General features: G+C 35.4%; 1 protein-coding gene across 1 annotated transcript; it reads right to left on the bottom strand.

Moving 5' to 3' along the window:
* Positions 1-4,946: 4,946 nt before the first annotated feature.
* On the bottom strand, positions 4,947-13,194 carry LOC100177683 (transmembrane protein 147-like). Its single transcript, XM_002131339.4, has 4 exons — positions 13,030-13,194; positions 6,435-6,661; positions 5,974-6,107; positions 4,947-5,717 (listed from the first exon to the last, which is right to left on the bottom strand). The coding sequence occupies exons 1-4, from the start codon at positions 13,104-13,106 to the stop codon at positions 5,478-5,480; spliced, it is 678 nt and encodes a 225-aa protein (XP_002131375.1). The 5' UTR covers positions 13,107-13,194; the 3' UTR covers positions 4,947-5,477.
* Positions 13,195-13,708: the final 514 nt, after the last annotated feature.

The raw sequence follows: 13,708 nt of genomic DNA, 5'->3' as shown, positions 1-13,708 counted from the left end.
GTTGGGAGGTAGTCTTGGCACAATAGGGGATCGAGAAATTGGCTTGACTTCTAGTTATTCGTGTAATATGTGATGGTTTATGGGAGATGGAATGAAGCAGAGCTGTAGGTAGTTTATAACTGTTACATTTGTACATTACAGTGAGAATTTCCAGTTTATACATTTCCTGAATTGTAAGAAGGCCATGTTGTCTCATGATTTTAGTTGTGTTAACCCGTTTGTGTAGATTAAAGATCATTCGAATAAATTTGTTGCAAAGTATTTGAAGTTTAGCAATTAATTGATTGTTTCCATTACACCAAGTAGATATACAATATTTTATATGACTTAACATCATTGAATTTTAAAGTGGTAATAGGGATGCTTGGTTTATTAATGGTTTAATCTTTCGTACTATAGCCAGATTCTGCGTATAGATTCTGCGTACACCTACTGTTTATTTTTGCCCGTCCCAATGAAAAAATCTCCTACAGCCAATAGAAAGTTACGTAAATAGTAAATTTAGGTAAGCTTTGACTTAAAAACAAGTTTAAAGGTTTAAAAGTCTAAAACACATCGGTAATTTGCTTTCTGTTTTGAAAAAAAGTTAAAAACAAGATCTAGAACATTTGTGTCTTTAATTAGTGCATGCCCGCTATGTCCGCTACATAGTGGACATAGCAAACATGCACTAATTAAAGGCACCGGTGACGTTTTAGTCATTTAATAAGGGTAATTTTTATATTATTTTGCAAAAAAAATTATTAAAAGATTAATAAAAGCTATTTTACACGCACCCACAAAAGGAAAACGCAAACGAAACTTAAAGTTTGTTTAAACCCAAAGGGCTATTTTATATTATTTTTCTAAAGATGTTTGACAGGGTAAATGTAAGCCATTTTACGCTTGCAACCAAACATAATTGTCTTAACACATTGAAAGGTCCAGGTGTTTGCTTGGTTTTGGATACACAAATAGCAGCAGTGAGGCCACTCGGTGTTTTTTTGACTGATATCATCTATCGTAAATTTTAAATTGTACGTGCCCATCCATTAGAGCTATGCTATCTTGTTAATTTTTTGGGCTGTGGTTGTAAATGCGTTTTTATCACGTCATCCCAGACTTTGTTAAAATGTGAGTCCTTGGGTATTAGGATGTAATAAGGGGGTTGTACTTAATTATTTATTCAATACACTGTTATCATACAATAACAGCATGTTTTACTGTTCGGTATATACAAATGAGTTTCATAGTAAACTATTTAATGCAAATAATTGTTTACATCTGTAAGCTTAACCAGGTCATCTGCATTGACACCTATATGCCAAGTGATAAATTCCCCCCTAAAAAAGAAGCACCTAAATCCCCCCTAAAAAAAGAAAAAATATATATATATATATATATATATATTACCCACAAAATACCATACATGGTAAAACGTAAGCTGGCACGAGATGTGTGAACGCCAGTGTAATGACGACTGTCGTTTTCCTGCCACGCGAGGATAAAGTAAATTTCATTCATTCATTCAGTTGGAAGTCGGTTTGTAAATCACGTAAAATGCGTTGTAGTAAAGGGGCTTATTAATACTATACTAATAAGTTTAAACTGTGCTCATTCATTAGATCTTTAAAATCTTGTTGAGCACGTTAGTGGTCATATGGATCATTTTTCGTTGAACAGTTGTTCTTGTTGTTGTTGTTGGTTGTTTTTTTGACGTTTTTATTTCGCACTTACCTCAATTTTTAATTCTAGCATTTATTCTTTATTCTCTTGATTGAAATCAAATTATAATATATATTTATAATTTCTAGACTAAACTTTCAGAATTGAAACCGCGTAATTAGCGATTAATTAACGATTACTTTACTGTTTGATCGAATGCGCCAAATTCAAAATGCACCTAAAACATTAATTAAATGATTGTACTCTATAAAGTAATTTGAAGTAAGGATAGCTTCATGAACATACGATCGCCTAATTAGCGAGTAATTAACGATTAATTTTCTGTTTGTTTAAGGCGCTAATTCGTACTTAAAATGAACTTAACATTGATTAATCAGATGTATTCAATACATTAATTCAAACTAAGCTTAGTCTTAGAAACCATAGTGTATAAAATCGTCAAATTAATGAGTAAGTAATGATTATAACGCTTGCGAGTCAAGTAAACTGCAATGCATCGGGAACCCGTTGGTAGCACGTCAGTAATCGATAACTTTTGGCTTTGTTTATGTTAGTATGCAAATATAAATAAAAAGTGTATATAGTATTAGTCTCCTATACCTCTTATTAAAAAAATAAACCCACAGAATTGTTACGGCGGGCAAGGATCGAACTCGGCACACTGAGTTTCCCGTCGCGCGACCTAACTATAACTTCCAATCTTACTACATGTCGAAACAGTGCATATGTAATGTCTAGGAATCTGGGACATTAGGAGGTTACGAGTTAGTGAGATAAGCATTCACAGAAATAAAAAAGAATAGAAGCGCATCTCCAATGTCGGCAAAAGAGAAAGGTTTTCTAACAGACCGTTTGTTGACAGGTTTTTAATTAAATTTATTAAATATTTTAATTTCCTAAACAAGTGGTAAACTGTAAGCGTTCATCCACCAAAAAACTAAACTGGCCTAATAAACTGGAATAGTTGGTGTAGTTAAATAAACAGATAAAACCTCCCAAAATCACTGTGCGTCTATCTTTTACAATAGAGACCAAGCGAAATGGGGACGTGTTGGCGGTCACGTGAATAGAAAAAACAATATATCACGGTTTGGGTTAGTTGCGCGTTCTACTCTTTTTTATTTCTGTGTAAGGAATCCATAAAACGATTGACGCCTGAATCAAACTAATTACCATTTAAGTGGGGACGCATTAAAATCACTACTCTTATGCCTGATTTCCCTTTGTCGTACTTAAAACGTTGTTTTTAATTTTAACATTACATGATTAATATTAACTCCTAACATTACCTGATTACTGCGTGATTACGGTTTGTCCAAATTTATTGTTAACCAGTTTACATGTCAACGCATGGCACAGGAGTTGTACAAAGCGTATTTACACATATTCTTTACCAATCATTCAATCCTCATACGTCATACATACATCATAAGTTTCATTAGTTATAAATTATAATATATTTTAGAATGAATTTTGCCTTTTGCTTCACAGTCACTAATGGGGACCAGAACCTGTTTTGTTCGTTACTTCTGATTTGTTTTTGATCGAGCCCAGTCGACCATTGTAGTAAAAGGGTTAATTAATATAGTAGGGTGGGGAAGATAGAACACCTTTACTTTAGTTTTTTATTTTCATTTTGAAGTAAACAAACAACATTCATGAGTTATAAAACCGTTTCCTCACGACTTCCACAGACCGTAGTTAATTGTTTTAAACGTGCTCACCTATTAGCTTATTGATCTCTTGTTATGTATTAATTTTCGATTGATTATAGCTATCTATCTTAGCACTTTCTTTCCTATTAGTTAATTTTTATCATTTTTTTTATATTAAAATGTTTAATATATCTCACTAGTACCTACTGTACCACTTTCTTTATAAAAAAGCCAGTTTTTCGTGTTTAACATTAGGTTTAAAAAATTGCCGAGCCAGCGTAATCTAGCACAAAGCTAGATTCAATCGAAAAATTAAAGCATAATAAAGTTTACATTTTATTTTTTTTATATATTTAGAAATAAAAAGCATTCGTTATACCAAAAAAATAATATAATTTTTTTTCCTCTGTAGTTTAGAAAAGCTTTTTGGGGAAGCTTTGATAGTACCTTTAAGGTGGGTTCACACTAGCGCCGATAGCTGGCGATTTGAGAGAGTCTGGCGATTTTCTGACGTCACTTCCTTCATCGTTAGCGATACGAGCGACAAAATTTCGATTAGAAACAGTTTCTACTGTGCCGATGATGGCTAGCGATGAACGGCTTGGGCGCGAAAATTAACAATTTTCGCGTAAACTATTTCGCTGCAAATTAAACGTTGGAGATAAATTTTGAGTAAACGACGTATAGTTGTCGACGTATAGCGTTATGGAGTCGTTACGTTGCGATGGGTGCTAGCGTGAACGGATCTACTGCAACCCCCCGCCACGATGCGTTGAGATGGGCGCGACCGTTGAACTACATTACCGCACCCCCAACACACTTAATAATCAAAATTAACAATGATTTCAAACTTTCCCATCTTATCCTGTGTGTTTTCGAATTTGTAAAATTTCATTTGTTGTGCGGATCGCTAAATAACTTCTCGTGTGTTTTATTATATTTTATTTATATTGTTGTCAATTAATAAAGGAATGATAGTACTAATTCGCGGTATTAACCAAAAACCGTCATCTTTTTTGATTTTAGAAATATTTGGCAATATGTGCTTAAATGTCCTATCTCCCCCCATTGTACTATATTCTTTCCTGGGTATTTTCCTCCACTTTAATCGCATATTTACGCTTAAACTATTAAATTTATTTTCCAACTTCCCGCCAAACAGAACAAGATACCAGGCGATTTTACATTTGTGTGTGAATGCTTTGTAGACATATCGGCCGACAATCGCTCTCTCCCATCGGCAGCGCTTTTACCCCCCGTAGTGTGAACCCGCCTTCAGGTCACCATTTTTGAGCATCTATATTCATATACAAATTTTCATTTTTCGTTGGTATATGCTTCTTTAAGGCCGCTACCCAGTGTTATGGCATATTTTAATAAAGAAGTTGTATTATTTATCTATGGTTATCGATAAGTGCCTGTCAATCCGACCGAGAAGCAACAGTGACGTCATTGAAGCACGATAGCTTCAAAAACGAAAAAAACTTAAGAATGAAACAAGAGTGTAGGGGGTGCGGTAATGTAAAGTTCAACGATCGCGCCAATCTTAACGCATCGTGGCGGGGGGGTGCAGTAGATCCGTTCACGCTAGCACCCATCGCAACGTCACGACTCCATAACGCTAGGTCGACAACTCGGTTTATTATACGGACAAACGAGCGGCATCAGGCCAGGAACAAACGTGAGGACAGCAAGAGTGTAAGAGAGCTCCCTACTGCCCTCCCAACACAGAAAATAGGAGGGCTTTTATAGCATGAAACACATGTGCGAAAGCAGTAACAGGAAAGAACGTTTTACACTGAAAAGTGGCGTCTGTTCGCCGAACGGACGGACTGGGCAGATAGTTTCCTGCCTTGTTGGAAAAATGCAAGATATGTCATCTTTATGCACTAAGTTAATTTGGAAAACTATATATATCTGTGCTCAAAACACACTCAATCGCTACAGGAGCATACTCAACCACTTCAAATACATTTTATTTGGACCATGAACATACCCAAAGTTTCAATGCCAAACTTCACACATGTGACATGTAAAAAACGACATTTAAAAAAGAATTCCATTAAAATGACATTTTTCAAAGCAGCATTAGTTTACAAATTATTAATTTACCATACTTTTTTTTATCATGTTCACGCTAACTGTTGTAAACTTGTATCAACTTTCTATGAAACCAAGATAAAACTGTAAAGAAACCGCAGCAACGGAGAATGTAAATAAAGCTTTCAACACTAGTAGTGTCCAGCCATGTAATACATACACATGCAGAAGCAACTCAATAATTGGATTGCGGAAAACACACAGTGCAAGAAGAGTGGTGATAATCGGTAGGATGGAACGGTTGATATCATTTCGAGACCACATCCAAACAAGCGAGGACATTGCTAGTATGTGTATCTGTACAAACACAATACTTTATTATACATAGTAAAATTGATTGATAAAAAATCAAGAAAAATAACTTTCGATTTTCTATTTTAAGTAAGAAATGAAACTATTTTTTTGGTCTGTAGAAACCATATTTATCATACATTAGATAAACAAGCATTGTACCATTTCTAGGAATATTGAACATATGGTTTAAAATTTTGCACTGTTTACTTTGATATGTGACCTTTTATCTAAATAAATGTTTTTCAAAAATGAACAATACCAAAGTAATGTTGGAGTCAAGAGCCATTTGAATATACTTCCAATCAAATTCAACACTTCGTGCACCAACCCAAAAAGATAGAAAGTAGCTAAATAGGACTTGTGCACCTCCCCAACCAATACTGGTAACCAACACTGAAAAATAACACATATTTTAACAGAAAGTTCATTAAACCAATAGTACGTCGCTTAACCTCCCGTTCTATTATAACCGAAAGTTACGAGTGGTAAGTCCTGTTAACATGGTTACTAATCAGTACTGCACTTTGAAATATTTAATTCAAAAAAATATATATTTACAAAATTTATCGTAAAATCCTACAAACTACTAGGCTACTTATTAGTAGATATTCAATTAATTACAGCTCAGCAAATAAAGTGTATTTGTTTATTGAATGAAATACTAAAACATAACCGCATAAAAAACAATGCCTGAAAGTTATTTTAAACACTTGCGCTAACCTTTTAACTCTGGTTTTCCAACAGTCTTCGTGATAATGTAATATAGACCACATAAATCACCAATATCCACTGCACTTTTTAGAACTTCTCCAACAATATTAAGGTTGCTGGATAAATTATAATCCAATGAAGGAAAAAAGGTTGCAAGAGCTAACATCTTTATCAACTGTGTCACCATGTAGATCATTCCAGCGAATCCAATATCCATCAAAGTATTGTACTCGGATCTTTAAATTAAAGTACAGTGTTTGTGTAGGTGTACTGGATCTGGTAATCATAACTTATATACCCTTATAATCTATATAGGGCCCTGTTGCGCATCGTATCTTAAATTAGGCTTAAATACAGTATCAGCTATTTTAATACTCCTGTAAAACATGTAAACTTTATATTGTGGAATTACAAAATTAAAGTTTTAAACCTTTTGACCTACATTGTAATTATTGTCTTGTAAAAAATTCTTACTCGTCATTGTATTCGTCTATAAAAAAAAATTGACCGAAGCAAGATCAGAATTCAATAAACTGGTTATTCCTGCATGCATTTAATTTGTGAGTTTCGACTAAGCTAGAAGAAATAGAACTCTTCTGTAATAATGTGACAGACTACTATTGATGAAATGATTATAATGGATATGTTAAACATATTATGTTACAGGAGGAGTATAATAAATAGAGATGCACCAAGTTGAATCTGGGGCCCGTTAACCACACATTATTAAACATATTTACGTTTTTAGGACCATTTGATTATCGTAGTCAGTCACCCGGCACCGATTAACACTGATGTTAAAACTGCCGTATTCAGTATGTCAGTTTCGGTACCAGCATAGCTATATTTTTGTGTGCGCTGACATCCAGAGAAAGCAGATGGAAAAGATATCTTAAGGGTGGTATGCAGAAAGTATAATCAGGGATTCTTAGCTGATCTAAGTTTATCTTTTTCGAGTTTGTGACGTAACAATGGACGATAGAATTTCTCTCGAAAATTACTTGACGAAGAAGGCAATTCTCAGTAAAAATGGCGACAAAAATGTTTAATAAAAGTCAAAATCGGATTTGTTATTGCTTTTTTCCTTTAACAGAATAATAATCAATATAAACAGTAAAAATAGTATGGAAAGAGTAGCAGCAAGTTGGAATAAGGTCAGTAAGCGGTTAACGAACTTTTGCGATCCAAAGCGCTTTTTTTCTAAAAAGGCCCAGACTCTGTTAAAACCTATAAAAACGATCCAATACAATCTATTTGACGTGGATTTACAGAAACTAATCTTATGTCGCGTTACCAACTTTGAAACTACCAATTTACAACGCCGGCAGACACTTAAACAGCCGATTTCGCTGTTTAACTTTTTGACGATAATCGACAATCAAAAATCGGTAATTAACTTTGATTATACTTTCTGCATACCGTTTAAATCGTTGTTATGTCAACAAAGAAATTTGATCTAAGATCAAAGTTGATTATACTTTCTGCATACCACCCTAAGTGTGAAAATTAGCGCCTTCATTGTTTATTTTATTGGTAAGGCTGCTGTCTCCAGGTGCCCACCATTGCAGCCATGTAAGGTACAGCATACAACTCCCAAACACTATAACTGCCATTGTCCTGACTGCTCACACCAACTAAATTACCAAAGATATCGTGTGCACCACCTTGTACACCTACACTTGTGTGACTGAGTTTAACAACATCAAATGAATTATGTTTTTGTCAGCAATCAAGTTTACTAGCGTCTGAATCGTGCACGTGATGAACATGATTTTGACAGAAAGTTCAACCTGGTTCGGCACCTTTCCTTTATGTCAGCAGGATAATTTTAAAAAATTAAGTTTACCATAACCAGTAAAAACCATAAAAAGAGACATAGCAAGTAAAGATAGTTAGTAATCAATATAAACTTGCCAAACTGACCTAAAACGTCTCCTTTCTTTTGAAATGGTAAAGGGGGGTGCGCAAGCACCCCTAATAAAATAAACAATAGAAGTGCTATCTCCCGCGCGCTTAAAACTTATCCCACACGGGTTTGTCTGGAGGACGTGCGCACTTAAAATATCGTAGTTATGATCAGTAATTCAAATGGAACACCTGATGTGATAAAAACAAAAAACAAATGCAAGATGCGAATGCGCGTCAGGCATGTAAAAAAAACAAAAATACGACCGATACTGATTCCTGTTTAAATTTATCTGGCAGTTTCATAAATCGTAGACATATGCGTTATCCTAGGGCCCATTTTTTTTACCAATGTTAAAATGGTGTTAAAAATACTAAATTCGCACAGTGGTGTTTGGTTTTTTACTTATATTTTAACAAACTTTCTTTTGCTGACCCACTAACAGTCTTTTTTGGCTATAAGCCAACAATTTTTTCGGATCAAAGCCAGATTACCGCCATGATTTCAACTTGCAACACACAAACTGTCAGTACTAAGCATTTGCAGGTAAAAACGACTTTTTGCCTATGAAAAAAACAGCTCTTTTGATATAAATACGGCACAGGTTCATGCACCATGTACTTCTTAAACTGCTCACGTAATACACATTCGTCACAATTCCTATTATTGCGAAATAGCTAGCTATGTTACCTCACAACTGCGTATGTCTCTTGTCCGTATAAATGCCAGATTTATAATAAAATAAAGCTGTTTGTTACGTCAGAACTGCACGAATAGGTAACTTACATTAACATTATGCGATTTGTTACACAGCCGGCGAAGTAAATAAATTGCAGACTAAGATATTGAGTGATATTATACTTGCAAGTTAAAAGATGATTGCGATAAGTGTTCCTGCTGCGTAGAAGGTCTAACTATTGCGTTAAGATACACCCGAATTAAATTGTCTTTGCGTGTTTGCCGCACTCCCACGCAATTGGTTATTAATTAATTAACAGGAATACTACATTTCAAAACTTGGTGCCTATGGATGTGCTGAAGTTGCAAAAGCTAGGGTTCGCCGAGATTTACCGAAAGGCTCGTCACAAGCCCGAGCGCCTATATTGTTATCAAGGAAAAAGGCGTAGGAGAATACGTTCCTGTTTAGCTAAAAAGCATTGCTATTCAAAATATTACAAGGCACGTGGTTTGTGGTTAAAGGGATGTTTCATAATTCTCAGTGTTGCAAAACGTAAAATCATATAAAATAATTGTAATCCGATACGCCTTGAAATTCGTTGATGTTGCATCTCGCTACTTGTAAGAAAGCAAATTCAACGAATGAAAAATAATTAAAGAGAAAGCTATGCTGACTAGTCGTTACCTTTTAGTAGCTTCACTTTCTTTGTTAAGAGCATTAAAAAAAAGTAAAAAAGAAGACGTTCAGGCAGGGGCGCAACCAGGGGGGCTGTTTTGCTGTCATGACAGCCCCCTTTTCCGCAGACACGCACGCAGCCAGAAAGTGCTAGGACGCACACATACGCGTTGCATTCAATATTACATTCCTTCGCTTGGAATTGGAACAAATTTTCGTTCAATTGTTACTTCACTTGTCCTATTGCAACGTAACTATTAATTTTGACGTTTTAATAGTTTCATAATATAACAATCTGGAGGAATGTGCCCACTTCCCAACCAACCACGAGATCGAAACATCGTGTATGAGCGTCACATTTTTACGCTCTGCGCCGGCGTAGGAAATAAAGGAAGACGCATGCGGTAGCATACAGTCCACACCTAACAAACGAAGCAATCGTTGTGAATTTATTTTTGTGAAAAGTGACGTAATGAAACTCTGGTTCTGGTGCGGTGCCAACAAGCGATGTTTTTTTGGCTTCTGTCCAAGCTCGGCCGGGACGATACTTTGTAATATCATATTACAATTTCTGTTTGCTATACTTTACTGATAGCGCCACTCCTCGCTCTCATATTTCCACCAATTAAAATTCACATAATCGCGGTTTATCTGTATCTAAACCAGTGGTTCCCAAACTTTATCTACTCGCGTACCACTTTATGGTTCATGCAGCGTTCTCGTACCACCTGCATACTAAACTACTGAAGGCTCGTGAACAAATAATATTAAATAGTGAAATTAGAAACCGCACGCATATGTGTTTTTTTCGGCGGGAATTCGCAAAATGGCATTGCCTTTCTCGAAGTTGCGTGTAAAATAAATGTAATTTGCCAATTAAACAAGGTAACAGGCGGTACGGACCAGAAGTATAGCACTGCTGTATATTTACGATGTTTTCTTCAGCCAAGCAGCATATTTATTGCGACATAATAGCAATTCACACGTTGATTATTTGCGTCATAATAGCGATTGTCCCCTTGAATATTTAGCTTGCCTGTGCTTGAATGCAGGTTGGATATTTGCCCTTACGTTTGCGCATAATGGAAGCAAATAAAACACGATTGTTTACCAACAATCTCGTTTGTGATGTAACAATCGTAACGGTTTATCAAAGGTATTCTGACGTAAATAATCGTTACATTATCCATGATGAATATGCGTAAAACTGTCACCAATGTTTCATCTGTTTATACTAATTTAGATACGTCTTATTAATAATGTAGTATTAGTTTTAATTTACCGCGTAAAATAGAGTATATATTCGTGTGCACAACCAATAAAGCGGGTGTTTTATCGCGTCAGAGATAACCGTTGACTGGACGTAAATATGACAGCCCCCTTTTGAACGCGCTGGTTGCGCCACTGCGTTCAGGCACAAGCTTTTGAGTTCCGGCTCCGCTTGGCACATCCCCATTGGCGTCAATTCCCGGAAAAAAGGCGAAACAAAACAAACGTTTGTAACTTTGCGCTGTAGTCTAGCCTTATTTTTACCATATTTTTCTCAACCGGCTAGACTGTTTGTTATGAAATAGTTGGGATCCACACATGGATTTAATGTGTGTCGTAGTTTAACCTTCCCGTGCGGCGTAATAGCCTTCACGAGCGTTGTAGTTTAACCTTTACGTGCGTCTTAGTTAAACATACACTAGGGTTTTTTATCCCTAACAGTGGTTAGCGTGTCTGTGTCTAGATTACAGGTTCGAGGCTACCATGGCATCCAAAGAATAAACATACAAGTAAGGACAGCCATTGTTTAAAAACAATGGTCAATGGGCGCCATCTTGTTTCCCACACAAGCCATGAAATGCATCAAGCATGGGCACCAGACGAATATTTTGCATATTTTAACTGCTTTTTAGACCTATTCGTTTTTTTATTCAATAGTTGTTCTATAGGACACGGGTAACACTTATGGTGTATCAAAATTAAAAACAATTGAATATTTTACAACCCAACCAAAACTCAAGCATTCGCATTTTAAACGTAAATACAGTATTTAAAACTTATGCAATGCCGGTGCCAAATACGTTAAATTTATATATATATAATTGTGTAACATAAATAACCCAAACATTGCTCAAAAATGAGCAAATATGTCAGTTTACGCTTGTGAAGTTCAACGATGTTTGAGCGGGAAAATGTGGGAAACAAGATGGCGGCCTTGTCCTTACTTGCTGATATCTATGTTCTTTGGTGGCAACATTGTGGGCATGTGTTTTCTTTGGCAAGATACATAACAGCAATTACTCCAACCAAAAAATGTATATTTCAATTAAATGTGATGAACATTATGCGGGCACAAAATGTATGAAACAGATCACCTGTGTTATTATAATGGTTATGCCTCATTATATAACTGACATTTGCTTACTCCTGTTTCAACATGATGCTAATAATTTCTTTTTTAGATTTGGTCGTTTGTTTTAAAATCTTATTCATTTTGCAGCCACATTAACTAGGCAACTGTTTGTAAACAATGCTACCATCACCAATATCTTATTAAAAACCCTAGACAAGCCGTTGTCCACACAATTAGCCTTCATGGTTACAATCAGAACTACAGGAATCTAGGGCCAACGAGATATTCATTTAACTGGTGACTTGTAAAATAGATGGTAATGATCTTCTTTTTAGTTAGGCGTTCATGTTAAAAATACATGGGACTATACAAAGAAGACGGAAAATTTTTTCCGCTAAAGGCGGTAATTATTTAAATTAAAAAATACGGAAAAACAAACAAAACAGCACTACAAAGTGTTAATAAGTGTAAAACAAATTAATTAAATATTAAAATAATAAAAATACCTTTCTAAATACATAAAACACTAGGAAGAACATATTTCCCACATTAGGTCGGTTATATACGCTTTTTCAATGTGATTATTGTCGTCGAGTCTGTGGTGTAGCGGTTTGCGTGCGGTCGTAAACTCACTTTGTCTCATTTTTACCGGGTTCGAGTCCCGCACAGTGGAATACTTTTTTTATATTTTTTTTTCAAGGTTTTTTTTGTTTGACGAGTTTGGGGTTAGGGGTTAGGGGTTAGTGTTAGGGGTTAGGGGCTTATATCTAATGTGTATAAACCGTGAAACTAACTGCTCCCCATAAAATAGAGAAACGAATTTGTCATCGCCTCCTACCGGAAAAAAAATTTCCGTCTTCTCTGTATAGCTCCATGTGTTAAAAATGAGCTTTAAAAGTATCATAACTTCAAAGTTTTTAAACATGGTAACGAAGAAAAGATCAGTGGAAAGAAAAAAGATAACGTAATTTCTTGTTTAGATTTATTAAATAAAATTACTTACAGTATTGACGTCTTGTATGTCACAACGTAGGGTGAATATGCCAGCGCCACGCAGTTTATAAAGTGTACAAATGTCATGTTTAGTTTAACCTGTGCCAAATAACAGTACAGATTAAGACAAAGCTGGGTGCTAGTGATGAATCCTCCCCCCCTTGCCTATAGAAAAAAACGGGAGACTAAAAAAAGAAAAAAGAAAATCATTAGACCGTAACGGTATTTCTCCATAAAAATCATATATTAGTAAATATATTATATATTATTAAATATCCCGGGTTATGGTTCACCTGGAGCAGCAATCTTGGTGTCGTTGGAAAGAAGAAGCGACACTTCAATTACGTATAAAAGATATAATTAATAATCAAAGTACTTTTGGTTGGGTGGGCCGTCAAAGTTGACCCGCGATAAAATACAAAAATCGTTAATAAAAATTAACAAAATTTTGACACACGTTGATGTATAGCAACATGCAAAACATATTAAAAAATTGGGGTAATACCGCCCCTAGTTTTTGATTTATTAATACTTTCGCAACCCCTACTTTTAGCGTATTATTCATAGACCGGTTCCATCGTCGCTGCACCTAGTGAAGTCGACTCCCCCCCCGCCGAATGAAAGAAGCTACTTCTCTTTGAACTTTAATATCTCGAGTTATAGTAAGGCTAAAATAGCAATCTTGGTGT

This window comes from Ciona intestinalis, unplaced genomic scaffold (genome assembly GCF_000224145.3).
Source record: "Ciona intestinalis unplaced genomic scaffold, KH HT001111.1, whole genome shotgun sequence".
NCBI classification, from domain to species: domain Eukaryota; kingdom Metazoa; phylum Chordata; class Ascidiacea; order Phlebobranchia; family Cionidae; genus Ciona; species Ciona intestinalis.
The sequence above is the reverse complement of the archived record's forward strand: the minus strand, read 5'-3'. Positions and strand labels throughout refer to the sequence as shown.